This window comes from Anopheles coustani, chromosome 3 (assembly GCF_943734705.1).
Source record: "Anopheles coustani chromosome 3, idAnoCousDA_361_x.2, whole genome shotgun sequence".
In the NCBI taxonomy this organism is placed as follows: Eukaryota; Metazoa; Arthropoda; class Insecta; order Diptera; family Culicidae; genus Anopheles; species Anopheles coustani.
In genome coordinates this window covers 34,504,582-34,532,155 of record NC_071288.1, presented here as the reverse complement: position 1 = coordinate 34,532,155, position 27,574 = coordinate 34,504,582, and the positions used below count along the sequence as shown (strand labels likewise).

At 43.9% G+C, this 27,574-nt stretch overlaps 7 protein-coding genes across 7 annotated transcripts; 6 read left to right on the top strand and 1 right to left on the bottom strand.

Annotated features, from left to right (window-relative positions):
* Window positions 1-941: 941 nt before the first annotated feature.
* Window positions 942-4,357, bottom strand: LOC131259238 (serine/threonine-protein kinase PAK 1). The gene has a single exon (XM_058260679.1). The coding sequence runs from the start codon at window positions 3,542-3,544 to the stop codon at window positions 1,943-1,945; it is 1,602 nt and encodes a 533-aa protein (XP_058116662.1). The 5' UTR covers window positions 3,545-4,357; the 3' UTR covers window positions 942-1,942.
* Window positions 4,358-9,859: 5,502 nt separating this feature from the next.
* LOC131259911 (angiopoietin-2-like) lies at window positions 9,860-12,515 on the top strand. The gene is made up of 5 exons (XM_058261524.1): window positions 9,860-9,871; window positions 10,434-10,753; window positions 10,814-11,917; window positions 11,978-12,238; window positions 12,323-12,515. The coding sequence occupies exons 1-5, from the start codon at window positions 9,860-9,862 to the stop codon at window positions 12,513-12,515; spliced, it is 1,890 nt and encodes a 629-aa protein (XP_058117507.1).
* Window positions 12,516-12,833: 318 nt separating this feature from the next.
* Window positions 12,834-16,600, top strand: LOC131259237 (T-complex protein 1 subunit eta). Its single transcript, XM_058260678.1, has 4 exons — window positions 12,834-12,966; window positions 13,325-14,543; window positions 14,624-14,812; window positions 16,123-16,600. Exons 1-4 carry the CDS (start codon window positions 12,964-12,966, stop codon window positions 16,341-16,343), a joined length of 1,632 nt encoding a protein of 543 aa, XP_058116661.1. The 5' UTR covers window positions 12,834-12,963; the 3' UTR covers window positions 16,344-16,600.
* A 986-nt stretch (window positions 16,601-17,586) lies between these two features.
* LOC131259900 (uncharacterized) lies at window positions 17,587-19,479 on the top strand. Its single transcript, XM_058261513.1, has 3 exons — window positions 17,587-18,148; window positions 18,185-18,953; window positions 19,017-19,479. Exons 1-3 carry the CDS (start codon window positions 17,587-17,589, stop codon window positions 19,477-19,479), a joined length of 1,794 nt encoding a protein of 597 aa, XP_058117496.1.
* Window positions 19,480-20,308: 829 nt separating this feature from the next.
* Window positions 20,309-22,146, top strand: LOC131259890 (uncharacterized). The gene is made up of 2 exons (XM_058261501.1): window positions 20,309-21,648; window positions 21,717-22,146. The coding sequence occupies exons 1-2, from the start codon at window positions 20,309-20,311 to the stop codon at window positions 22,144-22,146; spliced, it is 1,770 nt and encodes a 589-aa protein (XP_058117484.1).
* A 337-nt stretch (window positions 22,147-22,483) lies between these two features.
* LOC131259870 (uncharacterized) lies at window positions 22,484-24,416 on the top strand. Its single transcript, XM_058261480.1, has 2 exons — window positions 22,484-23,874; window positions 23,939-24,416. The coding sequence occupies exons 1-2, from the start codon at window positions 22,484-22,486 to the stop codon at window positions 24,414-24,416; spliced, it is 1,869 nt and encodes a 622-aa protein (XP_058117463.1).
* A 421-nt stretch (window positions 24,417-24,837) lies between these two features.
* Window positions 24,838-26,800, top strand: LOC131259859 (uncharacterized). The gene is made up of 2 exons (XM_058261469.1): window positions 24,838-26,222; window positions 26,296-26,800. Exons 1-2 carry the CDS (start codon window positions 24,838-24,840, stop codon window positions 26,798-26,800), a joined length of 1,890 nt encoding a protein of 629 aa, XP_058117452.1.
* The last annotated feature ends 774 nt before the right edge of the window (window positions 26,801-27,574 follow it).

Here is a 27,574-nt window from a genome sequence, read left to right as displayed (position 1 = left end):
TTCTCCTCCCGACCACCGTCCAAACACCATCCGTAACGTTGTGCGACGCCCGATCTCGTCCGCAAGCGAACAGATTGAATGCACTTTCTGTGCACGTTCCACGAGCGCGCCATAGGGTGATGATGTACGCACCATCCCCACCCGAATACGCGGGCATCGTTCGTATCCGGACCGCTTTGGAGGACGACTACTGGCTCCATCACGGTCGCGTTCGAGAAGTCCGTCCAAGAGAGAGACGACCGTGTGTAGACCAACACGCAGCATATGGAACGAAGTTGCCGAGCGGGGTTGGGATGCGACCCGCGATGACTGTAGTGTTGGTGCCATGTACCCCAATGAAAGCGAGTTATTTCATTACCCGAGAAACGATCTTCTTTCGTTTCCTTTGGCGTTTGCGGTCTTCCGACGGTTCCGGCTAATCGCCTAGCGACATTATTATCGTTCTAGGGGCATTCTTTTGCCCGGGTCATTGTATATGCTCATGCTCAACCCGGCGCAATACGACACGGCGAAAGCATAGCAGTGGCTCTCTTGAGGAATGTTCCTTTTCATAAACCCCGTTGCAAAGGATGGAAGATGAGAAAAAGGCACCGAAAATCAAAATGTAATATCGGATGGTTGAAGAAGCACCAAAGAGAGCCATCGATCGAGACCATTAAATCATGTTTGACCACTTTCAATTACAAGTGTTGAATCAATCTCTCCAACGAATTATCAATGGAATTTGTGTTCAACCCTATAACCAAACATGGTGGTTATATTTCAAAGCAAAATGGACAAAGGAATGTGTGGGCTACTTTAAAAATCCACGTGTTTTGTGCTTAATCAGTTTTCGAAATACCTCGCGGGTCACACAAATTTGAAAGAAACACTACGAGTCTATTAGCAAATTGTTCCGGAAATGTTTGGTTTTCCATTACTATTACTGAAATAGAGCAACGTGTATTTCGTTTCAAAACACTTTCAAAGGCGAGTGCCATTTTTATTTTAACTGTATACATATCAAAAATCAGTGTTGAGCTGCGCCAAAATGAGCGAAAAATAACGGAATGCAAAGCAATAGACATTTTATACTGATTGTTTAGGATACACATGTTTCCAAAATAAAAAAAAATCTAGTGAAGTATCCCGAGTGAAGTTATTTGACAAAAGTACTCCCTTGATTTAGTTAGATGATCCAGTGTAATACATTAAAGATGTATTGAGCAACGTACACCATTATAGTCAGTTGAAACGGGAACAATTACCGTAACGTTAATGCTTGTGATTTTGGTATTCATGGATGCTACCCACATGGTCACCAAAGAGACGGGGTTGCTAAGATTGATTGTACTATTACAACATGTAACTAACACAAACTGAATACCGGACCAGCCAGCACCGCCTGCTAGGACACCACAATCTAGCCGTCTTGTGTCGCTTATCAACAACGTTAGCACACACGTTATCGATACTGTTCGATCCTCACCCTCCTCCTCCTTGTTCTCTAGCAGCGGGTTTTGTAAGCTCTACATTTTTTCTTATCTTTAAGCTCGTTGACTACGGGTGTGATTTTCGAGTCGCGTTGTGCAACACCTCCTCCACACGGTCGCACCATAATAATTGATTTTTTTCCTCCTTTTTTTAGCAAACTTCATATGACAATTTCGCACTCCTTCAGTTTTTTTTTATGACACCTGTCCTTAAGATGCTTTGTTTTAGTCATTTATCCGCCTCGCTTCATCTTCTTCCGTCGGTCGGTTTCGGTAAAAAAGGCACTTAATCTCACAGCCACATACGGCAAAAAGTTCATCCTAACGAACCTTCAATTTGACTCGTTGTTCATTCTCCCTGTCCCGATTTACCCTTTGTCCAACGATCAAGGATAAATTCGGCCTTCAACAAGCCCGTTTGTCCCATCCCCATCAATAACCGTGTTACCGTTGGTTCGACTGTAGGTTGTTTATTGATCCCGCTTCAGCAACCTCCGGGCGGCCTTGATGAGTGGCGTCAGCGTCCGCAACTCCATGCAGTCCTGCAGGAACGGATGGCTCAGCAGTTCGTCGGCAGAGGCGCGCATGTCGACCTCCACCTGCAGGCAGCGATCGAGAAAGTCTTTCAGGTTGTCCGACAGCTTGTCCCAGCTCTTCACGTCGGGCCGGCCGTTCGCTGCGATCAGGTAGAGCGCACGCAACGGAGCCTGGTTCAGGTAGGGCGGCTGGCCCTCGATCATCTCGATCGCCATGATGCCGAGCGACCATATGTCTACCTTCTTACCATACTGCTTTCGCGTGACGACCTCTGGCGCCATCCAGTACGGTGTGCCGACCATGGTCTGCCGCTTCTCGTCGCCCTCGATGTTGGCGCAGAACCCAAAGTCGGTGACCTTCACCGAGCCGTCCATACCAAGCAGCACGTTGTCCGACTTGATGTCGCGGTGTATGATGCCCTTGGCGTGCAGGAAACTGATGGCAAGCAGCACCTCGCGACACACGGCCGCAATCTGACGGTCCTTCATCACCGTCTCGGTCACGACGTCCGTTAACGGTCCGCCGTCCATGTACTCGAGGATGACCCACAGCTGGTCGACGTCCTCCAAGTAGTACGCCTCCAGGAAGTTTACCAAATTCTTGTGGTTGAAGTCCTTCAGCACGTTGATCTCGTTCAGAATCGACTCCTTCGACGACTGGTTCTTCATGTCGATCGTTTTGATGGCCACCTTCTGGCCGGTGTTGCGATCCAGCGCAATGAACACAACCCCCGAGGCACCCTTGCCCACCTCGACCGTCTTCTCGTACCGCTTGAGCGGGTCGTTAAGGTTACAGATTTTCTTCAGCTCGTAGTACACCTGCTCGTCACTTTTCGGCTGCCGGGCGAGCGTCTCCTTTGGTCGCAGGATCAGATCGGGGTCGTCCACCTCCCGGTCGAGGTTGTTGTTGTTTACGTTCGAGCTGATTTCATAGGAACTTTGGTGCGTATCGAGATGAGGCACGTGATGGATGATCATCGTGTTGCTTCTGCTGTCCGAGTCGATCAGGTGCAGATTGTCCGTAGCCTTGTACACCTTGCTGATGTAGTTCTTCGGCTTTGGCTTCAGCTGCGGCTTCGGCGGCAGCGTCATGCTTTTCTTCGGCAGGGGTGGCGGCGGGGCGGTCGGTACTGTTTCATTTTCCTCGCTACTCCCGGCCAGCGAGTCGACGCTTTTGTGTGTGGTTTTCTGGTCGAGAAACTGGTCGATCGATTCCGTCTCCTCGTGGATCGCATCCTCCGTGATGAACGGCTTGAACGGTTCAGTGGCTTCTTTCTTCTTTATCGAGTAGCTGTAAAACTTGACCGCCTGATAGGCGGCTTCCGGATTTTTGCTCTGCTCATCGGACGTGATCAGTGCGTCCACCATCCGGATCCACGATTTCGGGAGACCCTCCAGGTGGCCAGTTTGCTGGTTCTTGCTCACGTGCATCCCGTGCACCACGTTAGTGGGAAGGCCAATTTCGGAGATTTTATTCCGCTCCGAATCTTTCGCACGCCTGTTGCCAAAAATGTTCTTAAACACCTTGTCTGCCATGGTCGATAAATGTGGAACGGTCGGAGTAGTAAAAAATTAAGCACCAAAGTACGGCTGGATGGAAAGTTGGTCGATTTTGAACCAAAATTGTGTTGTGTTGTGCGGCTACCACCTACTAACTCTAGTTCGTTTCAACCAACCCAAATTATCGGTAATTACACGTCACACTCAGCGAGCATTCGGAGAAATGTGCGTTTGTTCACCTCCGCGACGCGGAGCACCATACGACTAACGGGGGACACATATGACTTCTTTTGTCTGGAGTACTATCTCACACATTCGGTGCAATAATTAGAAATGCCAGCGCAGAAGATCTACCCCGAACGTTGATGATGCACCGTGCACTGAAGACCAGACATTCACCAGCAACAACAGACAGAAGAAATAGGGAAAAAACGCGAACACACACACACAGTCCCACGACACTCCGCTTATCGCGATGCTGGAACAATTTTCTCGGGGATTTTTGTCGTGATCACCAACTCACAGGCAGCACTCCAGGAGATTCGCCTTTAATTCGCGATCGATCGTAAGACGAATTATACACGAACATAAAGCAGTAGCAGCAATTACTCTGCTGCAAGAGTTTCCCGTCTGCGCGATACTTTGAAACGAATTCTTTTGGAAGGACAAGTCAACGATACCACACCCCACGAGTGCTATGACGAATCAACAATGCGTTCCGGCGTTTTCGATAGTGGACTCACTGCGAACGATGCGATTTGCGTTGGCCCAACGTTCAACGCAAACTTAATAACACAATTTAACTTTACTTTTCGCACCGAAACTAACCACAGACCCCGACTTCCGACGGAATTTCCATGCACTTCAAAGCGAAAACGCCAAGTGACAGATGCGATGGACTATCGATGCATGTTGTTGCGATTACCGACGGTAACTAATTTTTGGTGTTGGCAGAATCGGGATCCGGAAGATTCGAAGATTCGATCCCGAGATGGATCCTAAAGATTCGAATTCCATTTGACGGATTCGGATCAGATTTGATTCGTTTGAGTCTCAATTTGACGATTTGAATCGATTCACACACGAGGTGAGTCGTATTACAGCCTTCTCCTCGGTACACGGGAACTTGTTCATTGATTATGGGAATCTTCTCCGACGAAGTCCGAACTGCGGCCGTCGATGCGGTAATAGCTGCCTCTTTTTGCCAAACGTAGCTTTAGAAATGCGATTCAGTGCACTCTTTCTAGCACACCGTTTTCTCGGTCATTTGGCAGGCATATCCGAACAACCTTAAGACTAGAATCCAAATTGGGATCATTTTGACCTCAACACAGTTTTCGATTTTAATATCTCGAAAACAGCTGAATATTTTCACAAAAAAAAAATAAGGCTTTTCTTAAAATCCAAAGTTTTATCTTTTTTTTCCATTCGACCAGTTCCGAGAACGAACCTGACTATACCTAGAATGCTTTTTAGGGGTCATTTCAACCCCTACTTGTAAAACGCTATAACTCCACTATTTTTGAAAAATTTGCAAATCCGTAAACTGTTACTTTTTTGTATATTTGTTGACTATCTTTTGCCGTTTTTGGTTTTTCGATGCATTTCTTCATAATTCCGCTAGCTCGGTGTATAGCAAAAACGTTTTTGTTTTTGTTTTTTGTTTTTGTCGAAAATGCGTTTTTTTTTTCAACTTTTATTCATTCAAAATCTTTAATGTAAATCTAGAAAAAAGTGTGCGCTAGAAAGTTAGTATGTTGAGCAACATTTCAAAAATAAAATCATATTTTTGCCATTACTAACGACTCCATAAATTGGCCTCAAAGATTGTAAATAATGCCAATTTCCATAGAAACGCATCGCGCATAACGCTTCGAAACGCTCGCGTAAGGAATAACGGAACAAAGCGCAGAACGGAAAATATCTATGGAAAATGCTAAAATCCACATATTCAAGATCAATTTGTGGCGTTATTTGTTAATTTAAAAATATGAAATTATTTTTCAAAGGTGGCCGAATATATCAACATCATAGCGCACACTTTTTTTCTGAATTTACATGATAAATTTTGAAAGAATAAAAGTTGAAAAGATTAAAATTCGACTCATATCGATCTTTTTTGCTATACACCGAGCTAGTGGAATAGTGAAGTAGCGCATCAAAAAATTAAAAACGCCAAAAGATAGTCAATAAATATACTAAAACGTAACAGTTTACGGATTTAAAAAATCTTCAAAAATAGTGAAGTTATAACGTTTTTCAAAATAGGGGTCAAAATGACCCCTAAAAAGCATTCGGGCAAGTTTCCAAAGCAATGTATTCTAGTGTTAAGGGTTGCAATGCGTTTCGCGATTGTTTGATGGAATGGGAATCGGATTTGTGGATCGATGTACCCACCACTAAAACGAAGCAGCGGCACACCAACAAGCTTCAAAAACCTTAGTCCAACTTACAATACTGGCTGAAATAGCTAATTTGTTAATAACTTTTTAGTGCCCCGGTCAATTTCCACAACCGACCTCTGAAATGAAAGGTCTTTTGAATACAAACAACTTGATACAACAAAAATTCCACCTCGAATCGAGGTTTACGAAATAAACATTTGACTGGGACGTAGGTACAGATACCTTGGTTCGTTTTTTTTTGCTGAAATAACAAATTTGTTAATAACTTCATGATCGCTCAAGCGATTTCTACATGTGACCCATTAAATGATCCGATTACCGATTTCCACAAACGACCCCTCAAACGAAAGATCTTTTCGAGACACCTAACTTTGCCTCAAGTAAAACATTACATTTTGACCATCTTTTCTAGTTTTTCTACCAGCTCTCCGTGAGAGCGGTCTGAATCGCATTTCTAAAGCTACGCTTTTTGAAAAGAGGCAGCTATTACCAAATTACCGGCGGCAGTTACGGCTTCAACGGCAAAGATTCCCATAATCAATGAACATCTTCCCGTATGCCTAGGCAAAGGATGATCTTGCTACTAGCAAAACCAAGAAACACGACGCCCTAGGCTTCATTAACCCTTTAACCGGTTACATTTTAGTATTCCAAACTAAAAAAAAGTAAAAAAAAATATTAATGTCCCAGGAGTTTTCTTAGTGGGTAGGAATCCCACACTACCCATTCTCTTAGGAGAATGGGTGTCTTGATCGGGGATAACACTTGCCCTCCCGAACCAGAAGATCTTTCTCCTGGTAAAATAAAAAAAAAGAAAAAAAAACGATTTCTCTCTTTTCAGAAACGGAACCAGCGCGTTGTATCGAATGAATAGATGAAAACATCCCTAGATGAATGTATGGAAGCTTCTTATGAAAACAAACTTTTCCTCGACATGTTTAGTTCGATTCACTTTCTATATGTGTATAAGATGCAACACTAGTCAATTCGCGATACGAGCATTTGGTGGATTTCAGTGGATTAAATTGGTTCGAATGTTGCCATCCTCTCTTCTAGTGGTTGAATTTGATTCATTTATTTTCATATATACTAAACGTTTTGAGCTACGAATCCGCACGCACTGAAACAAAACTATATAAACGCACAGCCTACCGTGGTTGTTGAGAAATTAAAAAAATGGGAAATTAGTCAACCAAACTTCGCATCAAGTAGTCTGATTGTGGAAAATGTAACAAAAATGTTTATAAATCAAACGCAGCACTCATTTAGAATCAATTGTTTATGAGACGAGATGGCATGCAGATGTGATATTATTCGCTCCCGCTCAAAAAGGCGCTCAACCCAAACAACAACTATACTTAGCGCCTTTCTGAACTTTATATTTTGCAGAAAGAAAAGGTCTTCACCGACAATGGGAAATGTGGTGGGGAAATGTGTAGATTGCCAACGAAAATCAACAAATAGACGCGAAGGATTTAAAACATTGTTCACCATCTTAGACAACGACAAATATGGCTATACAGCGGAAGAAAAAGAACGCAGGAGGAACACCCAGATTCCAATATATTACAAATATAGGTATAGAGATAGAAATTATAGGCCTGTAAGTAGATATAAACAACTTTTTCGTATAATAAGGTGTTTTTAGATTGAAGAATGGTATTTAAGCAACTTTCGTTTTATTTATTTTCAGATCACGAAGAAACCGAGACTCTCGGATATTGATGAAAATGAGGAAATTTTCTTCTGATGTTTAATAGTTTTTCAGTAATCGATTAATTATGTATTTAGTTTTCTCTCTTTCTTTTCTTTTCTTCTTTTTTTAAAAATGTAATTTAATAATAATCGGGTAAAGGCAAAATGAAGCCTCGTGTGCCGTGTCTACTGGTTTTGCTGTATGCATACAGCCTTTGCCTCGGCACACGGAAAGATGTGCCTTGATTATGGCAACCTTCGCCGTTGAAGCCCTAACTGCGGCGGGTAATGCGGTAATAGCAGCCTCTTTTCCGAAAACGTGGCTTTACAAATCCGATTCGATGCACTCTTTCTAACACTGCATATCTTCAAGCATTTGCAAGCATATTAGAATACTCTCAAAGAAGATCAGTCTCTAAAATTAAAAAACCAAAAAATAATTTTTATAAAAAAAATTATTGATTGGTCCTTTGGGGATGTTCCAATCCGAATATTCCCAAAGAAGATCAGTCCCTAAAAAAACACAAAAAAAAATTTATAAAAAAATTATTGATTGGTCCTTTTGGGATGTTCCGATCAGAATATTTCCAAAGAAGATCAGTCTCTAAAACTCAAAAAAAAATATTTTTTATAAAAAAATTATTGAGCGGTCCTTTGGGGATGTTCCAATCCGAATATTCCCAAAGAAGATCAGTCTCTAAAATAAAAAAAAAAAATTTTATAAAAAAATATTGAGTGGTCCTTCGGGGATTTTCTGATCAGAATATTCCAAAAGAAGATCAATCTTTAAAACTCAAAAGAAAAACATTTTTTTTATATAAAATATAGAGTGGTCCTTTGGGGATGTTCCAATCAGAATATTCCCAAAGAAGACCAGTCTGTAAAATAAAAAAAAACTGCAAAATTATTCAGTGGTCCATCAATTGCATATCTTTGGGGGTGTTCCGATATGCCTTCCAAATGTCTGAGAAAAAGGTGTGCTAGAAAGAGTGCATTGCAATGCATTTCTAAAGCTACATTTGGTGAAAAGAGGCAGCTATTACCAAATTACCGGCGGCAGTTACGGCTTCAACGGCAAAGATTCCCATAATCAATGAACATCTTCCCGTATGCCGAGGCAATGGATGATCTTGCTACTATGTAGCAAAACCAAGAAACAAGACGCCCGAAGCTTCATTAACCCTTTAACCGATTACATTTGAGTATTCCAAACTAAAAAAAAAGATAAAAAAAAGAAAAAAATAAAAATACTCATGTCCCAGGAGTTTTCTTAGTGGGTAGGAATCCCACACTACCCATTCTCTTAGGAGAATGGGTGTCTTGATCGGGGATAACACTTGCCCTCCCGAGCCAGAAGATCTTTCTCCTGGTAAAATAACAAAAAAGAAAAAAAAAACGATTTCTCTCTTTTCAGAACCGGAACCAGCGCGTTGTATCGAATGAATAGATGAAAACATCCCTAGATGAATGTATGGAAGCTCCTTATGAAAACAAACTTTTCCTCGACATGTTTAGTTCGATTCACTTTCTATATGTGTATAAGATGCAACACTAGTCAATTCGCGATACGAGCATTTGGTGGATTTCAGTGGATTAAATTGGTTCGAATGTTGCCATCCTCTCTTCCAGTGGTTGAATTTGATTTATCTATTGTTGGGAGCCACAGTGTGGAGCATCATTAAGTTCACTCACTGGTGACAGTCGACTGGCGAACCCTCCATGGGGTGAGCTGGAGTTCGTCGGTAGTAGTAGTATATATGTTTTATATAGCCTTTGAGCCGGGAGGCCTCTTTCACCTCTGAGTTCGTTGGTAGGCTCCCATGAAGGTGCCCGGTTGACATAAATTTAAATTTTTGCTGGCATCATGTAGTTCCAGCAAGAGTCCCAGCAATCTGCCATGGAAAAATTTGCTGTAACTACATTACAGCTGCAAAAAGTTTGAATTTTTGTCAAGTGGGGGTGTCTTCTACCTCGACCGTTGGCCAGGACGGTATCGCTTTTCGGCACACGCAACGTTTTAGCTGTTAATCGATTCTAATTAATGTAATTGTATTATTTTAGAATAAAGAACACGAATACAAAACATTCAAACGATCAGACGATCACACGATCACATTGCACGATCAGAATGTTGTCAAGTTCAAACCCGTTCTTTAGCGAAGAAAGACGTTCAGCAGCACAGACGGCATGAATCGCTTTGCCAGAAATCAGTGCATCTTTGGACGCCACAGACGTCGGTTGTGTGTTCAAGATGAAGTTCATGGTAAGAACAGCTAAGAAGCCGATGGACCCTCATACTTAGCGTTGGAATAGTGCGATGGATGTGCTCAGCTCAAGGACGGTCAGATAAGCGTGGCCTAAGATCCGTATGTGCCAAATTTAGACATATACTCTCCAAGTGCTCCTATAGTTTTATTATGCCGATCCATCAACATAAAAGCAGATTCAAGTGGGAAATGGAAATTTCTCTTCCACTGAGTGATCGTAAACCATCGAATGTCGATTAACGGTTGATGGTGCTATTTTTAAACCATAATATCAGGAAAACCAATCGTGGCGGATTCGTTGCGGAACTTTCGTTTGGTGATAGTGATAAAGCGGCTAAGTACAGTCATGCGTTGCGTATGAATTACCGAAATGTGCGTGGGCGCTTGCTTGTAAACAAACGGCCGTATAACGCGGAAACCACGTGCGCCTTTTGAGCAGAAAGATGGTTTTCAGATTGGGAGTGATGTATTGCTCTAGTCAATTCCGAATCTATTCTCCTTTATTCATGCGTCGTAATTTCAGTTAAACTGTGTTGCTATTTTCTCTTTTATTTGCAGCCCATTCCTCCAATACTAGTTGTGATTCTGATTGCCGTTGTGGGTCTTCAGGCTGAGGAGTTAAAACATGAAGCAACACCGGCACAGGACATCCGGCTACTGCTGGAAGAAGTGAAATCTCATTTGAATCGGTTCAATTCACATTACCTCATCAATCTGGAGCAGCGAATCGTATCGGTGCTTACCACGATGACAAGCTTAGATTCAAATGTGAAAACGCTGCAGGAGAAATCGCAAATTTGGGACGTTTTCCAGCATCATATTGGGGCATGGAGTGAACATATCAAATCGGTTGATAACAAGCTTGATATCTTGAAGAAGTAACTTTCGATTTCCTTTACCATTACGACTTTTCTTACCAACCCCTTTTTAAATTTTAGAACCCACGAAACCCCTTCCGCAGCGCTAGAGACGAGACTTTCAAATCTCGACTTTAAGGTTCAGCACATTTTTGAGAAGGTCGATACGATTAACGAAAAATTACACGACATCACTAAAACGGTGTACGCTCTGTCCAGCAGCAGCAGCAGCGCAGTACACAGGGGGCGTCGAAACGAGCGCATGGACGCGACCGAGCAGGCTACGATTCTTACAAAAATTGGCAATCTTCAAAAGCAAATCAATCGTATCGAAAGCAACGGAAACAATAACAACTGCCCAAACAAAAGCAACGGCCAAGGAAGCGGAAATCGTGGTACCAGTAGTTCAAAAATTCGGAAAGATGTTTCCGACTCTGACGAAGAAATAGATGACTTTCTAGATAAGCTCACAGCAAAGAAACTTCGTGAGCTGGTTGCAAACCGAAAAAACTGTCGATCGATGGAAATGCTGACCGGCATGATGCGATCGGTGGAAGATCGTACCGTGCGCATTTATGATCTTGAAGCTTTGCAGTTTGAGCAAATTCTTTCCTGTTGTCAGCGTACGAACAATGAAGTTACGACATTTACGAACAGTGCAGACATTCTACTGAAGCGTATCGAGCATTTAGTGCTAGATGTTGATCGTAAGATTGAAAAACGTAACAATCAGCAGTGCAGCAAGGACCCATCACCGACATTACCCGACCATCAGTCGAAGGTGAAATTCAACAATACTCTGGAAGAATCGCTGGATATTTCAACCCAGGTAGATCTGGGAAGTGGAAGTGATGAATCAACCGGCGACGATAATGTTATAACAAGTGCATCCATCGATCAACACGAGGAAATTGATTTCCATCATCCGGATAAAGATGGATGCCATCAGCTTTTGAAACGAGTCGATGGCGTGTACACCTTCGCTGTTGTGGAACTTAATGAAGCTAGACGCGACTTTAACAGAAGATTCTGCCAGTTTGCAACGGAAGGATCGGCCTGGACAGTTGTTCAATGCCGTAATTGGTACGATTTGCAGGAGAACTTTAATCGCTCGTGGAATGAATATAAACACGGCTTTGGTGATTTGGGTTATGAATTTTGGTTCGGTAATGATTTTATTCATAGGTTAGTTAACTCATCCAGCTGTGATGTTTCCAAACCTAACGTTAATTTGTCTTGTTTCAGATTGAGCTATGATGATAATGTTGAACTAAGGATTGAATTGGAGGATTTTGATGGGCACAGAGCGTATGCCCAGTATGGGACATTTAGGATGGAGTCGGAAAAATTCAACTACAACTTGATGGTGTCCGACTATCGTGGGAATGCTTCTGATGCCCTTTCGTACCACAACGATCAAGATTTCAGCACATATGACCGGCCGAATGATAAATCTGATACCTTTCCCTGCGCTCTCACGTTTGGCAGCGGTTGGTGGTTTAACAGGTGCTAGCACAAACGATTTAATTTATACAACGAAAACTGATGTAGATAAATTTGAATATTTTTTTTCTTTTTGTTTGCTTTCAGTTGTGCCGAGTCTAATCTAAATGGTAAATATTACCTCGAAAACCCTCGTGCCCATAAGTCTACCGGCATTTTGTGGGAAACCTGGCTCGGAGACTATTCGCTGAAATCGGTCAAAATGATGATACGCCCCAAAGATGTATGGAATAAGGACGATGAGGTATCATCAGATGCCGAAACCCCGCAGGATCCATAGTTATGGTTTTGAAAACATACATTACCTTTTTTTTACACCATATATGCACTATATTCCCAATGAATAAAACTATAATCACACTTTACACACGTAGTTTAAACCTTTTTTTTAAATAAACACGAATTGCATAACTGTTGTTTTAAATTCTATAAACGCTCGAGGTAAGCGTTTCGAAATTCAGTAGAAACGCTTCGTGATTTTCATGCTCACAGTACACCGTTTTGTGATGCTCATTGCGACCAGTTTATTGTTCCAATAAACTCTGCAAAGACGAAGCCTATGTGAGCGTTAAAAGTGACGTTTTGTACCTTGTGCGATGATTTAGTCGATCACGTTCACGAGGTGCACTTCTGAAAGTAGAATTTCTGTAATTTTCCGGATCAGAAATTCTGTCATAGGTACCTAATTTCATCCTTTTGTCGGTACAATCTGCTAACTCCTGTCCAAAATGGTAAGTGTTGTAGTTTGTTATGGTACAACGATTGAAATATACCGCTGTACAAAGCAATTGGAAACCATTTGTTTACCGGCTTGTTTCGCCGACATGCCTTTCCTTATATAGTGGTAAAGCTAGGGTTAATTATGATCTAGTGCTGTGTTGTAAAGTGTTTAGGCTTTAAGCAATGGTTCAACGATGTTTTTGTTGGTGAAATCCATCGTTAATTGAGAAGATTTTACACTTCTCGAAACATCTTCGATGCCGACTCCCACATGAACATACACACACACACAACCATGACACTTCTGGTAACACGAGTTCGGAAACGCCATGATTCACCAGCGCCGGTTACTTTTTCTCATTTTTTAAGGTGCAACCGCAAATCATTCTGCTGAAGGAAGGTACGGACACTTCCCAGGGTAAGCCGCAGCTCGTCTCGAACATCAATGCCTGCCAAACGATCGTCGATGCTGTCCGTACGACGCTGGGCCCCCGCGGCATGGATAAACTGATTGTGGATAGTAAAGGAAAGGCCACCATCTCCAACGATGGTGCCACGATCATGAAGCTGCTCGACATTGTGCACCCGGCAGCGAAGACGCTGGTCGATATTGCTAAATCGCAGGATGCCGAGGTGGGTGATGGAACCACTAGCGTTGTGCTGCTGGCCGGCGAGTTCCTCAAACAGCTAAAGCCGTTCGTCGAGGAGGGTGTGCATCCGCGCATCATCATCAAGGCGGTTCGCAAGGCACTGAACCTCTGCGTCGCTCAGATCAACGAGCTGGCCTTCAAGATCGAAAAGCACGACAGTGAGAAACACCGTGCGCTGCTGGAGAAATGTGCGGCAACGGCATTAAATTCGAAGCTTATCCATCAGCAGAAGGAGTTCTTCTCCAAGATGGTCGTCGACACGGTCACAACGCTGGACGTGCTGCTTCCGTTGAACATGATCGGTATCAAAAAAGTGACCGGTGGAGCGCTGGAGGAATCTCTGCTGATCGAAGGCGTTGCCTTCAAGAAAACGTTCGCCTACGCCGGATTCGAGATGCAGCCAAAGAGCTACGACAACGTAAAGATTGCGCTGCTGAACATCGAGCTGGAGCTGAAGGCCGAACGCGATAACGCCGAAGTGCGCGTGGACAATGTGGCCGAGTACCAAAAGGTGGTGGATGCTGAGTGGCAAATTCTGTACGACAAGCTGGCCAAAATCCATCAGTCCGGTGCGCAGGTGGTTCTGTCCAAGCTGCCCATCGGCGACGTGGCTACACAGTACTTTGCCGATCGGGATATGTTCTGCGCTGGCCGTGTTCCCGATGAGGATCTTAAGCGGACCCAAAAGGCGTGCGGTGGTGCCGTGATGACGACAGTGCAGGATATCAGCGAAAAGGTGCTTGGTAACTGCGCCCACTTCGAGGAGCGACAGATTGGAAGCGAACGTTTCAACCTGTTCCAAGGCTGCCCGAACGCTAAGACGTGCACGATTATCCTGCGTGGCGGTGCCGAACAGTTCCTGGAGGAAACGGAGCGTTCGCTACATGACGCGATCATGATCGTGCGCCGTACGATCCGCAATGATTCCGTTGTTGCAGGTAGTTTATATTTCATCATCAAGCCGTTCTTCTATTGTGACATTCTAATTTCTTCTGATAATTCCTTTTACTACTCGCAGGTGGTGGTGCAATTGAAATGGAGTTGTCCAAAATGTTGCGCAACTACTCACGTACCATTGCCGGAAAGGAGCAGTTGCTGATTGGCGCAATGGCCAAAGCGCTGGAAGTTATTCCACGTCAGCTGTGCGATAATGCTGGCTTCGATGCAACAAACATCCTCAACAAACTTCGCCAGAAGCATGCCCAGGGTAAGTGATGTAGTTCTAATATTGTCCTTAGTGTAGTAAAACATATTTTCGTAAACAAAATTATTTTACTTTTATATTTCTCAAAACCTATTCGCTATTTCGCTGATTTTCGTTTAAGTTAACTCGCAATTTTCAAATGAACTTTACAATGCTGTCATTTGAAGTAGTTCCGTTTGACTCTGGACATTTTGCCGATCTCTCAGTCACATTCTGGGTTCGTTTATAACAAACTAATTTCACTTCTGTCATAAATAATGTGGCATTTCATTTTTGGAAATTCATCGATTCGGGTTTTTGCGTAGCTTATGGTTTCGGCCATATGTGGTGGTGCTTTGAGATATTAGAATATCGAATTTTTCAAACCACCAACTGTATTTTATGACTTTAAATATTTGCAAAGCCTTTCAGAGACACATTAAGTAAGTCTGGATTATAAATAGTATGCTTCATTTTTAACGCGGAGGGTCCGCTACAGCCGAGCGGTAGCGCCGGTGAGAAAATCGGCCCATGAGCGCCGGGGCTCACATCCTCGACGGCGTGGGTTCGAATCCCAACCGAGACCGGACCCTCCCCTGTACGAAAGAGACTGACGTACACATAAAGTAAAAAGTCTCGTAGATTCTTAAAGGGCAGGCATGACCAGCATGGTCGTTACTTCAAGAAGAATAAGCTTCATTATTTGGGTTGGAATACGGCCGCCGCAAATTGTTATTATTCAGATTGGAAATTTAACTCACGGACATTTAACATATTGTTGTAGTACAATGTTCCGTCGTAAAAATGACATATTTGGCATACCTTAGAAGTGCCTTCAATCCGGCTTAAAGGCTCTAAAAAGTAAAATGAACAATTTCAGTACAAATATGCACTTGGTCAAAGTGATCTTGACTTAGACTCTTTGGGATCTTGAGGTCATGTTATGCCAAAACAAAAAAACTCTGATTCGTACTTTTACTATTTAGTATCGAAATCATACAAACGCAGTTCGAGCAACCAAATCTTTCGTTTCGTATTTGGCGGACACAGGCTTCCAAATCATTTATCGGTGTAAAATATCTTATGACGTGCTAGTTTATAAGTCCAACAATTTATTGAAATAATGAATTTATATTCTCGAAAAAAGGGCACCAGGAAAACCATTTTAGTTGAAAATTAATGCTTGTACTAAAAAAACAAGTTACGGATTGAAGAATTTCCTACAGATAAAAGTCATATGAATTGTTTCGTTGGTGCGTTGCAAGTTTTACATCATATATTTGTCTATTAGTGCTCCAATCTTTCCGCACTAACATTTATTTTCTTTTTGGTAGGTTGTCAATGGTACGGAGTGGATATTATGAAAGAACACATTGCCGATAACTTTGAAGCATTTGTCTGGGAACCGTCCGTCATCAAAATCAACGCGCTGACGGCCGCTTGCGAGGCTACGTGCATGATTCTGTCGGTGGACGAAACGATCAAAAGTCCCCAGTCCGGTGGCGGCGAGGCACCGCAGCCCCCAATGGGCCGTGGAATGGGTCGTCCATTCTAAGGCTGTTCCTCGTACACTAAGACACACATACACACATACTCTCGTTTGTTCACGCTTCCCACGTGTCTGTCATGTTCATTTTTCACACGTATTACCCCTTACTAACGGGCACCCAACATTCGTCTCAGAGAAGAAAGCACGCAGTTTGCGTATTCCTAAGTTCACCTTTCACTAACAGCGCAAATCGAAACCGTATGCCTTTTCTTAAGCTAACGCTCTCATTAAGTGAATAAAAAAAAACGAGCGCAAATACTTACCAAACATATCTACCAATGTTTCTTTGCGAATTTGTAGAAAGAAAATCGTAATTTTAAATGCCTCACTAATCTTCGAAACTTTTAGACTGAAGGCGTAATTGTTGTTATGTTTCTAATTGTTTAATAATTGTTTGATGATTGGATTGGGTGATAATTGGTTCATGTTTTTTGATCAAGCTCAATGTAGAGTGTGTTCGTTGAAATTATCGATTCGAGCCACCTTACTCGCGTACCCTGGCTTTTAATGTCAACTTGCAAAATCTGGTCAAAATTGTCCTCTATTATGTCATTATTGTAAGAAATCTGTTGGTGGGCTTTTTCACTTTTTAAATAATGAATCTATCTATGGGTGGATACAACTGAAAAGAATGTATCTTCAAAAAAAATCTTACCGATCTTTTAACCGCAGCTCATAAGTATAAATTAAATGTTGTTCAAACATTGCTTATTCTGATAATTTTTTATTTAAATGTCTTTTTAGCATATACATTATGAAAATTGAACTATGAAAACACTTGAGATATGATTGTTTACACTAATGGTACAACTTGAAACACTCAGTATCTATTCAATATTTTATGTTACACATGAATTTCAAATTAAATTAACATTGTTTACTAGCAGTATTTCAAATTAAGCAATGTTTCAATCTAATAACTAAATCTCCTTTATGAACAAGTGCAAGTGATTAATCATCTGTTTTTTTTTCTCAATAACTTATTGAGCAAATCAACATTGCAACAATCTAAAGAACTTGCGTTTTTGTGCTTCTGTTGGCAAAATGTGTAACGTTAGTACACATGTGTATAACATGCCCAGAGTGTTAGTGTTTGCTTTAGCTTTTTAAAGCAGAAGTCGCAGGAACATTGTGTGAATAGAATCATAATGTACTTTTTACAATTATTTATTTTGACGAAGCCACTAGGCGTATATAAAATGAGGAAAACCTCGCTCAACATCACTCTCTTCTGTGCACGATGCACAGGATGTGGTTGATTGTGGGGATCTTCATCCGTAGTTCCGTTTGTGATATCGTTTTACCGCCAAATCCAAACATCAGTCGGTCCGACTACTTACTGGTGCCTCTAGCAAGACACTATCGGATGTCCAATTTGGCGGTTAATTTCTGTTTGGAAAACGATGTTCGATTGTTGAGTAGCAGCGAGGAACTGGATACCATCAACGCACTGCTGCACGGACACATGGACTGGATGGTGGTTACAGTGCACTATTCCACCCAGTGCGGCCAGATGCGCTTCTTCCAGAATGTCTTTCTGGCCGCCACCTACCGGTCGCTCGAGGAGATGGTTTCGAGCATGGACTACGAGTGCTACGACGCGTCCGGATTCTACATCGTCACCGTTGCTGAGCGAACGCTAAACGAGAGCAGCATAGTGCAAGTGTTCGGAACATTATGGAAGTATCGTATCATCAACGTAGTGTTTATTGCCCCGCTATCGGGGGACAACTACCAGGCGTATAGTTTTGATCCATACCAGGACAACTTTTGCGGGTCCATCCAACTGGTACGGATCGATCGGTATGCTGGTAATCGATGGCAAATGTTGAGTCACTGGTTTCGAGATTCGATGCGAAACTTCGACGGATGTCCGCTAAGGATTGGCACGTTCGAGGCCAAACCGTTCTCGATGGTCCAGCAAAGGGGCGGAAAGACTGTGTACTATGGGTTGGAAGTGGACATTATGAAAGCGATTGCCAGCAGGCTCAATTTTTCATTCGAGTTCGTCTCCCCACCGGGAAGGGTGAAATGGGGTGTTCTAAAGCCTGGCAACAGCACCGGCCTGATGGGAATGATTCTACGAGCTGAAGTAGATTTTGGTTTTGGCGCTGTCGGCCACAGTCCCTACAGAAGCCAGATGTTGCGGTCCAGCTACCCGGGAGTTATCACGCAAATGATCATGGCTATCCCTCCGAGGAGGCCTTACACTTCCTTCGAAAAGCTGTTCCAACCGTTCACGCCCTCAGCTTGGACGTTGATTGTGGTTTGCTATTCGGTTCTATGCGGACTCTCGGTGCTTATGTGTTATGGTAGGAGGCATTCATCCCTCGAGCGCATGCCGCAAATGTTTTACACCTTCTGGATTATACTGCTGGGGGGTCCTGGGGGTAACGTCCGTAGACATAGTACAAGAATATATATAATCAGTTTGTTGCTCAATGCATTCGTCGTGCGTAACCTCTACCAGTCGGCGCTCTTTCGGTACCTAAAGTCCTCGGATTTAGCGTCATCGAAGCTGCATACCTATGACGATATAAATGCTGCTGGTCTGTATTATTACATGTACCCGACTACCCGTATATTCTTCATGGACAATCCTTGGGTACAGACCAGGTGAGCCACGTCAATAAAGCACCTCCAACATATGAGAAGATGTACTTAATTCACTTTTTACAGAATTCGCACTTTGGACGACGAAGAACTGAACTGGGATGAAGTGATGTATAATATTTCGCAGCATAGATTACCAGGCGTTCTGACACTACCATTGGAGAGCATATCGTACTACGTTAAATATCATGGGCAACGAGGTATGGTTTACGTTGGCAAGGACACCGGAATAAGCTTCTACATCGGGTTCCACTTTCCACGAATGTCGGCACTGAAGGAACCGTTTGATCGGCTGCTCCACCGGTTCTACGACGCCGGGCTTATCGTACACTGGAAGCGCAGCTTTCGGGACAATCCGAATACCTGGGTTCACAAAAACGAGGATAAAGATAATGTACCCACACCACTTCACCTTCATCAACTGTCCGGGGGGTTTTACTTGTGGGCATTCTGTACGTTGCTGGCAATAGGCGTTTTCTTTACGGAAGTAGTCCTGTTCAAGATCAACTCAGCTCAGCCTCGCAATTAATTTGTTAGGATAACGAAACAATCATCATACCATTTTTTTAATAACGCGGTGAATGCGGTTAATATGATAAGAGATGTGGGTAATTTAGTAAGAGAAGCAAAAAACAAATAAAGCATTAAAACTCCCATTTCATTGAATGATAGGACACATGTATATTACAGGAAGGTACATGTTTTGAGTTGGATGTTCATCATCTCAGTATTTTAAACCCGTTAAAAGGACTTTGTTTGAATTGTTTTTTTTTTTCATGGGGTTTTTGTATATCGATAGATTAAATTACTTTGATTTAAAAGACATGCTATTCCCAAAGATAGACGCACTACTTGTGTTATGCTCGTTATCACATTCATCGTCATTAAATAACATTCAGATTCAGTTAATTTTGAATTAATATTTATTCAATTTCTCGGGCAAAGTTGAAATCGTGACTCGTAAATAAAGAATGAACAGGCTAAACTAAGCTCGCTGGTTTAACTTTACCGACGACCCTCTATTGTACCAAAAGATGCGATCATAATTTCCAATTGATTCGACATCGTACCGTTTTGCTCAGTCGGAACTCTCGGTACAAGCAATGGGTGGGTTGCAATGTGGACAAATACTAGTCGGTGAGTAGATCCGCCGGTAAACGATGTTTGCTAATCATGGGCTGTGTAAACTTATACCGAGTTTAATGTACAGGTATAAGGGGTATGATGTATTAAAAAAGAGACCCAAGGATAGTTTGAGTTCTGCAGCGGATCCAAAGCCATTGAAAATATTTATAAAATTGAGGCACAATTACGCAAGTTCATCAATGAAACTTTTTTCGTTGGTACTTGCGCTAGCCATGCTGCAAAGTACTACTGCAGGCCTTTTGAATCTTTTTACTGAAAAGCTTTATGTTACCGATGTGGAGTATTTGAGTGCACCGTTGAACAGTTTTTTCCGCCATCCTCAAAGTTCGGTGCATTTTCAAATAAGTGAAAGTAATTCTTCGGTGAATGATAAAACGCTGTTGCACACCGTCGGTGAGATTCTGCGCTCGAATAACGAATGGCTGGTTTCGACCTCAGGTGAACGGGATGGCAACTCCGTTTCGTACTACAACGTTCTGCTTGCCGATAACTATGACTTGCTGGAGGCCCTTCTCCGAAGCTTAACTCACGAGCATTACGACTCGTCGGGGCGAAGCTTGCTTGTAGTTACGCGCGGTAGTCACTTGAAGTCGATTCAAACGATTATGGTTACTCTCTGGGAACTGCGGATGGTTAACGCAGTGTTAATTGTGCAAAGTTCCGGAGAAGCATACACCTACGATCCGTACTCGATTGGAGCGTGTGAGATGAATGAACCGATCCTGCTGGATCACTTCCAAGACGGTCGCTGGTCGAACCTGTCCGTGTGGTATCCGGAACGGTTGAGAAACTTTAACGGTTGCCCGGTGAAGACAGGCACGTTCACGGCGAAACCGTTTTCCATGGTACGCAAAACGGCATCCGACGATCTCGAGCGCTTTGGGCTGGAAGTTACGGTTGTGGAAAACGTTGCTAGACACTTCAATTTCTCGATCGAGTACCGTACACCGAGTGGAAGCGTCAAATGGGGCCTGGCTCGGGCGTCCAACAGCACCGGCATGATGGGTATGATCCAGCGCGGCGAGGTCGAGTTCGGGTTCGGCTGTCTTGGGATGAATGTGTTTCGAAATCGGTACCTAAAGATGGGTACACCCAGCTTTCTTACACAGCTCACCATGGCCGTACCGCCGGACAAGCCGTACACATCGCTGGAAAAACTTTTCCAACCGTTCTCGCTGCCGGCATGGCTGTGCATCGTGCTGTGCTATGCAATCTTCGCCCTGCTGACGATGCTGATCTTCGACTCGAAGCTGGTGAAACCACCGGAGCGCTTCCCCAATGCGGGTTATAACGTATGGGTGCAGCTAATGGGAGGTCCCACCACGTGCATGTTACGCCAGAACACCAGCAGGATGATCATCATAGGCTTCGTCCTGAATGCGCTTGTGGTACGCACAATGTATCAGGCGGCCATGTTCGAGCGTCTTCAGGCCCCGACGAAGTTGGGCACGCGGTTGAACACCTTTCAGGACATCAACGATGCAAAGCTGTCCTACTACATGTACATCACCACCTCGTTTTACTATCTGGACAATGCCCTGCTAAAAGACAGGTATGTGCCGTACACTTAGGTCTGGAACGGATCTATCCTAAATAACGTCCCCTTTCCTCTAATCGCAGAATCCGTATTCTGAAGGACGAGAACAAGGACTGGGATGAAATCATGCTCGACATATCGCAACACAAACTACCCGGCGTGTTCGTCATTCCGCTCGATTGCATCGAGTACTACGTGAAAAACTTTGGCCACCGGGGTTTGGTGTTCGTCGGCAAGCACACCGGCATCAACTATAACATGGGCCTGTACTACACGAAGCGGTCGCCCTTTGCCGTGCCGTTCAACGAGATAATCGGCCGGTTTCAGGCGGCGGGACTGATGCACTCGTGGAAGGAACAGTTTCGCGATAACCGTTACTGGACAAGTGTAAAGAGTCAACCGGAACCGGAGAGTCTCCAGTGGCGGCAAGTTTGCGGTTGCTTCTACCTGTGGGGCCTGCTGCTCGTCTTCTCACTGGCGGCGTTGTTTGGCGAGATAACGATGAGACAATGAGCGAATGAAAGTTTAACGAGCGATGGAATGTGGCCACTAAGTGGCAAACACATCAAGTTTTTCTTCGCCGAAGTCTACCGTGCACGGAACACACCTACGAGCACAAACGCACGGTAAACCGTTTAGCCCAAATTACATTCTACGGAGGAAAATAATGATTTGAACATAGTACATCGCAATTGGCAAGGTTACACCTCCACCAGAATAAACAGTTTTAACATGCATCATAGATAATGAAGTGCCTACCAAGAGAAGAAAATTGTCTGGCACATTTCTATAAAAATCGAATGGCATCCGTTCACGTCTGCACAACGTTATCTGATTCTTGTGCAGGAAAATGGCCAGTTCAACGGCTGTATCCTTGATCGTGCTGTTAAGTGTTTCGATGACAACTAGCAACGCACACGTGGAGACTTTTGTAGGCACCCATCATGCACCAGATTTATTGGGTCAAGTTGCGCAGACCTATTACCGATATTCTGAGACGTTTGTCAAGGTCGAAGTGCTAAACGGAAACTCCTCACAGGCAAGCTGGTTTCAACAGGATTTGATTACCCATCTAGTTAGCCGAAGCAGTAACTGGATGCCCGTGGTTTACAGAAATTTCCCCAGAGGTGAGGAACGTCCGGCCTACTATAACGTGTTTCTAGTTCGTGATAGTCAGTCACTCGCTAAAGTAGTAGCTAGCATGAACAACGACACCCATCACTTTCACGGCCTCTATACAATTGTTATCGAACGGGTGACAGAAACAACGCTAACGGCGGCCATGGAAACGCTTTGGAGCTCGATCATTCTTAACGCAGCCATCATTACTGAGGCAAGCGATGGTGGATTTATTGCTCACTCGTACCATCCCTATATGGCGGGAAGCTGTGGCGTAGTGACACCGTTGGAGATTGGTCGTTTTGTGGGCGGCTCGTGGACGGGGCTTGGCGATTGGTTTCCATCAAAGATTGAGCGGTTCAACGGGTGCCCACTGGTAGCCGGTGTGGTCGACATCCAGCCTTTTGCCATGCACCGCCGGGCGGAAAATAACACAATGGTACATACGGGCATAGAGGTGACCATGGCGAACTATATGGCGCACAAGATGAACTTTACCATTGTGTACCAGCTGCCGGAGGGAAACGTGAAGTGGGGTATATTTCGTGTACCGCCCGAAAACAGCACTGGCCTAGTGGGGATGCTCCTGCGCCGTGAAGTCGACTTTGGGTTCAGCTGTTTGGGTATCAGCCTTAGCCGCTATCAGCACCTTCGGCTCGGTACCACCAGCCGCTACGGACAGCTGCTGATGGCCATTCCACCGAAGCGGCCATATACGTCGTTCGAAAAATTGTTCCAACCGTTCAGCCTCCAGTCTTGGGTGTGCATCGTCGTTTGCTACGCGATTATATGTGTTATCGCGCAGGCCATCTTCAACGTGCGGCAGGCACCCGGGGTCGAGCGATTGCCAAATTCGTTCTACACCCTGTGGGTGCTGCTGATGGGGGGATCTTGCAATCCTCTTCGGCTGGACAGCTCTCGTCTGTTCATCATAGGTTTCATACTGAACACACTCGTCATTCGGACGCTCTACCATGCCGGGATGTTTGAACGATTGCAAGCCTCCGATAGTCTGGCATCGGATTTGAATACATTCGGCGAAATCAACAAGGCTGGCATGAATTACTACATGCACAAGACGATTTCACTCTACTTCAAAGATAACCCACAGATAGATTCAAGGTACGGGAAGAAGGCCTCGGTGCAAGTGTATGAACGCTTGCATAATATATGTTTTTATTTGCAGGAAAATACGCCTCATACAGGATAAGGCCACTGACTGGGAGCAGCTGATGTACGCTCTGTCCCAGCATAAATTGGACGGTGTAGTCACAATGCCGCTCGACTGCATCAAGTACTACATCAAGCAGAATGGCCATCGGGGCGTGGTGTACGTTGCAAAGTCGACTGGCATCAATTACAACACTGCATTCTTTTTCCCAAAGACATCCTCGCTGCAGGAGTCCTTCAGCTCCTTGATGCTAAGGCTGCACACCGCCGGACTAGCCAACTTTTGGTCTCAGGAGTTCGAGGACACTCGGTACTGGTCGAATGCTAAAACTGACCCCGAACCAAGCAGCCTGCAGTGGAACCAAATTTCCGGTGGATTCTATCTCTGTGGCATACTGCATTTGACAGCAGTCCTGGTTTTCTTCGCCGAGATCTGTTGGCACCGCTTGAGTCCCAGATTGGTCTCGTGGCTTGGTCAATTGAAACACAGATAATCGCGATTTTAAGAAAAAACAGTAGTACAGCGTTGAATTGGCTTTTGAACTGCAGCTTCCAGCACGGTTAGTGAAATTGCTTATAAATTGTTTATAATTCACATACCAGTGAAGTGGACACAGCACTTGGAAAGCAAACAACTAATTGGTACTGTACTGCATGGGCACTAACGCAAAACGCAAGCACGATGCAACGTAAAATAAATGAAGGCAAAGGACAAACAGGTTGTACTCTAATTGAATTTCTCCTCAACCGTCCACATTTTTCCTGTCTTCAACACCTGCTACAAAGCTCCACGAGATTAAATGATTCGCAAACAAATCAAACGGCACGACACCGACTTTGCGGTCAACGTTGAACGGCAGAGGTATAAAAGTAGGCTGCATGAGGTCCTGACGTGGTAGACTTCAACTGCTGATGATGGTACTTTGTGTGTATTTTTTGCTTTGGTGGCCTTTTCATGGCGTGCTCTGTGAACGACCGGTGTTACTTGACTTTGCGACGGAAGGGAGGACCAATGTTTTTGTGAGCATAGTAGCGGCGCACTATCGGGAGCTTGGGGCGTACGTAAATATCCGAGTTCAAAATAGAAACTCGTCGGTAGCTACCCTGGAACAAAAGGATTTAATCGACAGTCTGGTAAGAAGCTCGTGTGCCGAGACGTTGACAACGGTTGCATTCAGTGATCTCCCGATCGAGGAAGGAAGACCTGCGTATTATAATGTGTTCCTCGTTCAGAATTATGCATCATTGTGTGATCTGTTAAATGGTATGAGTTATAGGACCCATCACTTTCATGGTTTGTACACTATTTTCATCCAAGAATCATCTCCGGATTCGGTGGAAGAAGTTGTACAAAAGTTGTGGAGCCTTTGGATCATAAACGTCGTTGTGATCGTACAGGATCGCCGGAGAGAGACTGTTGCCTACACCTACGATCCTTACGAAGAGAGTAAGTGTGATACGGCCGAACCGATAGAGATCGGTCGGTACATCGATGGCACCTGGAGTACCCCGGTGAACGATTGGTTCCCCGATCGAACGGTGAATTTTCACAACTGCCCTCTGAAGGTCGGTGTGGTCGAGGTAAAACCGTACTCAATGTTTCGTCAAGAAGGCAACCTCACAGTGTACTATGGGCTTGAGGTGTACGTTGCGGAAACTATCGCTAAACGGTTAAACTTCTCGATCCAGTACGAGATGCCGAAGGACAACATCAAATGGGGTATGCTGCAGCCCGGAAACAGCACCGGTTTGGTCGGAATGATTCAGCGACGGGAGGTATCGTTCGGTTTCGGTAGTCTTGGATTTTCCCATAGCAGACACACGTACCTGAAATGGAGCACACCCAGTCACGTGACGCAGATGATCATGGGTATACCGCCGAAGCGGGCGTACACGTCACTAGAGAAACTTTTTCAACCGTTCACCATCGGCGCCTGGATTTGTATTGCCTTCGGCTATACGATGTTCGGGCTGATGACACTTGTTTTGATCAAACTAGACCTAAGCCACGCACGCGAACATCTCCCCAACCCGCTGTACACGCTGTGGGTGTTGTTGATGGGTGGATCCGGGACTCACTTCCGGCTGGACAGCTGGCGTATTTTCATAATTGGATTCATCATCAACACGCTAGTCATTCGAACGCTTTATCAAGCGGGAATGTTCGAGCGTCTGCAGGCATCAGCCTCGCTGGCTTCGGACTTGGACACGATAGAGGCGATTAACAGGTCAGGACTTCACTACACGATGTTTCGTTCTACAACACAATTCTTTAAGGATAACCCGCTGATACCGACCAGGTAAGCGAAAACGGTGTCGACTAAGGGTAGTGCGACACATTGACACGTATACTATTAATCACCACTTATTTAGCCATGTTCGAGTGATCCAGAATGACAGGCAAAACTGGGATGAAATATTGTATGCCCTCTCGAAGGACAAGCTAGGCGGGGTCATTCCACTACCGCTCGACTGCATTGCGTACTACGTGAAGCGGTTCGGAAAGAATGGAATAGTTTACGTTGGCAAGCACACCGGGTTCACATACCCAATTGGTATGCACTTCCCCAAGACGACGTCTCTGCAGGAGCCATTTAATGCCTGGATTCACAAGCTACACGCGGTTGGCTTGATCCGCTACTGGACGGAGGAATTTCACGACAACCGGTACTGGACGAATGACAAAGAAAAACCTGAACCGGCCAGCCTCAAGTGGAATCAAATTTCAGGTGCATTTCTCATGTGTGGTGCAATGCTGCTGATGGCCACGGTGGTATTCTTCGGAGAGGTAATTTACTTCTATTATTTCTCTGGCTCATTGTGCAAACGAAAGAGTTGGTCGAAAAAAGGAAAATGTTTTGCTTGTGAACGGCACTAGGAGTAACATAATTTAAAAGAATGCCATTCGATGTTTGAAAAAATTATGTGTTTTTTGCGGCGAACTTGTTACCTGAACAAAGTAGTATAGAAGTATAAAGTACAAAGAGTTTTCTTAATTGAAATAATTGGAATGTAAAAAATTTACAAAATACAAATCTCTTTTTTTTTATTTGTGCGTTAAAGGTAAAGCAAAACATAATTTTGGAAAATATTTGTTAAAATGCCCACACTATGCATCTTTGAGCAACGTTTCCATTCAATGTGCACTCAAAAAACTAGGTCATATTGTATGCAAATATATTCACATTGCCATAGAAAATTTATGTAATGCTTATATCCTCTATTTTTTCGAAAAACTTAAAGTTTCCGAACCGTCCCTTATGTAGTATTAAATACTTATATTTTCCAGCATTTCGAGGCATTGTAGAATTGTTAAAAAAGAATAACATTTTTAACAAACAATAATGCAGAATCCCATTGTTCCACAAATTTGTTGAAAAAAGTTATGTGAAATTTATATGGTGCTTGTTTTTTCTTTCTTGCTCTCTATGGATTTACGTCTTTCGTTTCGAAATGTTCAACCGATCACTATCGCATATTTCTTCGAGCACCTTTCAGGTCGAATATGTTCACCCTACCGCTTGGTGGAGATTAAATTATCAAACAGCAAACCGTGCAACGGAAACTCTTCGACTCGCGTTATCTTTTCGGTATGATGTACCCCTTTTCTCACCGACAAATATTGCCTTAAACCCTTTGCGGTTGTAGATAC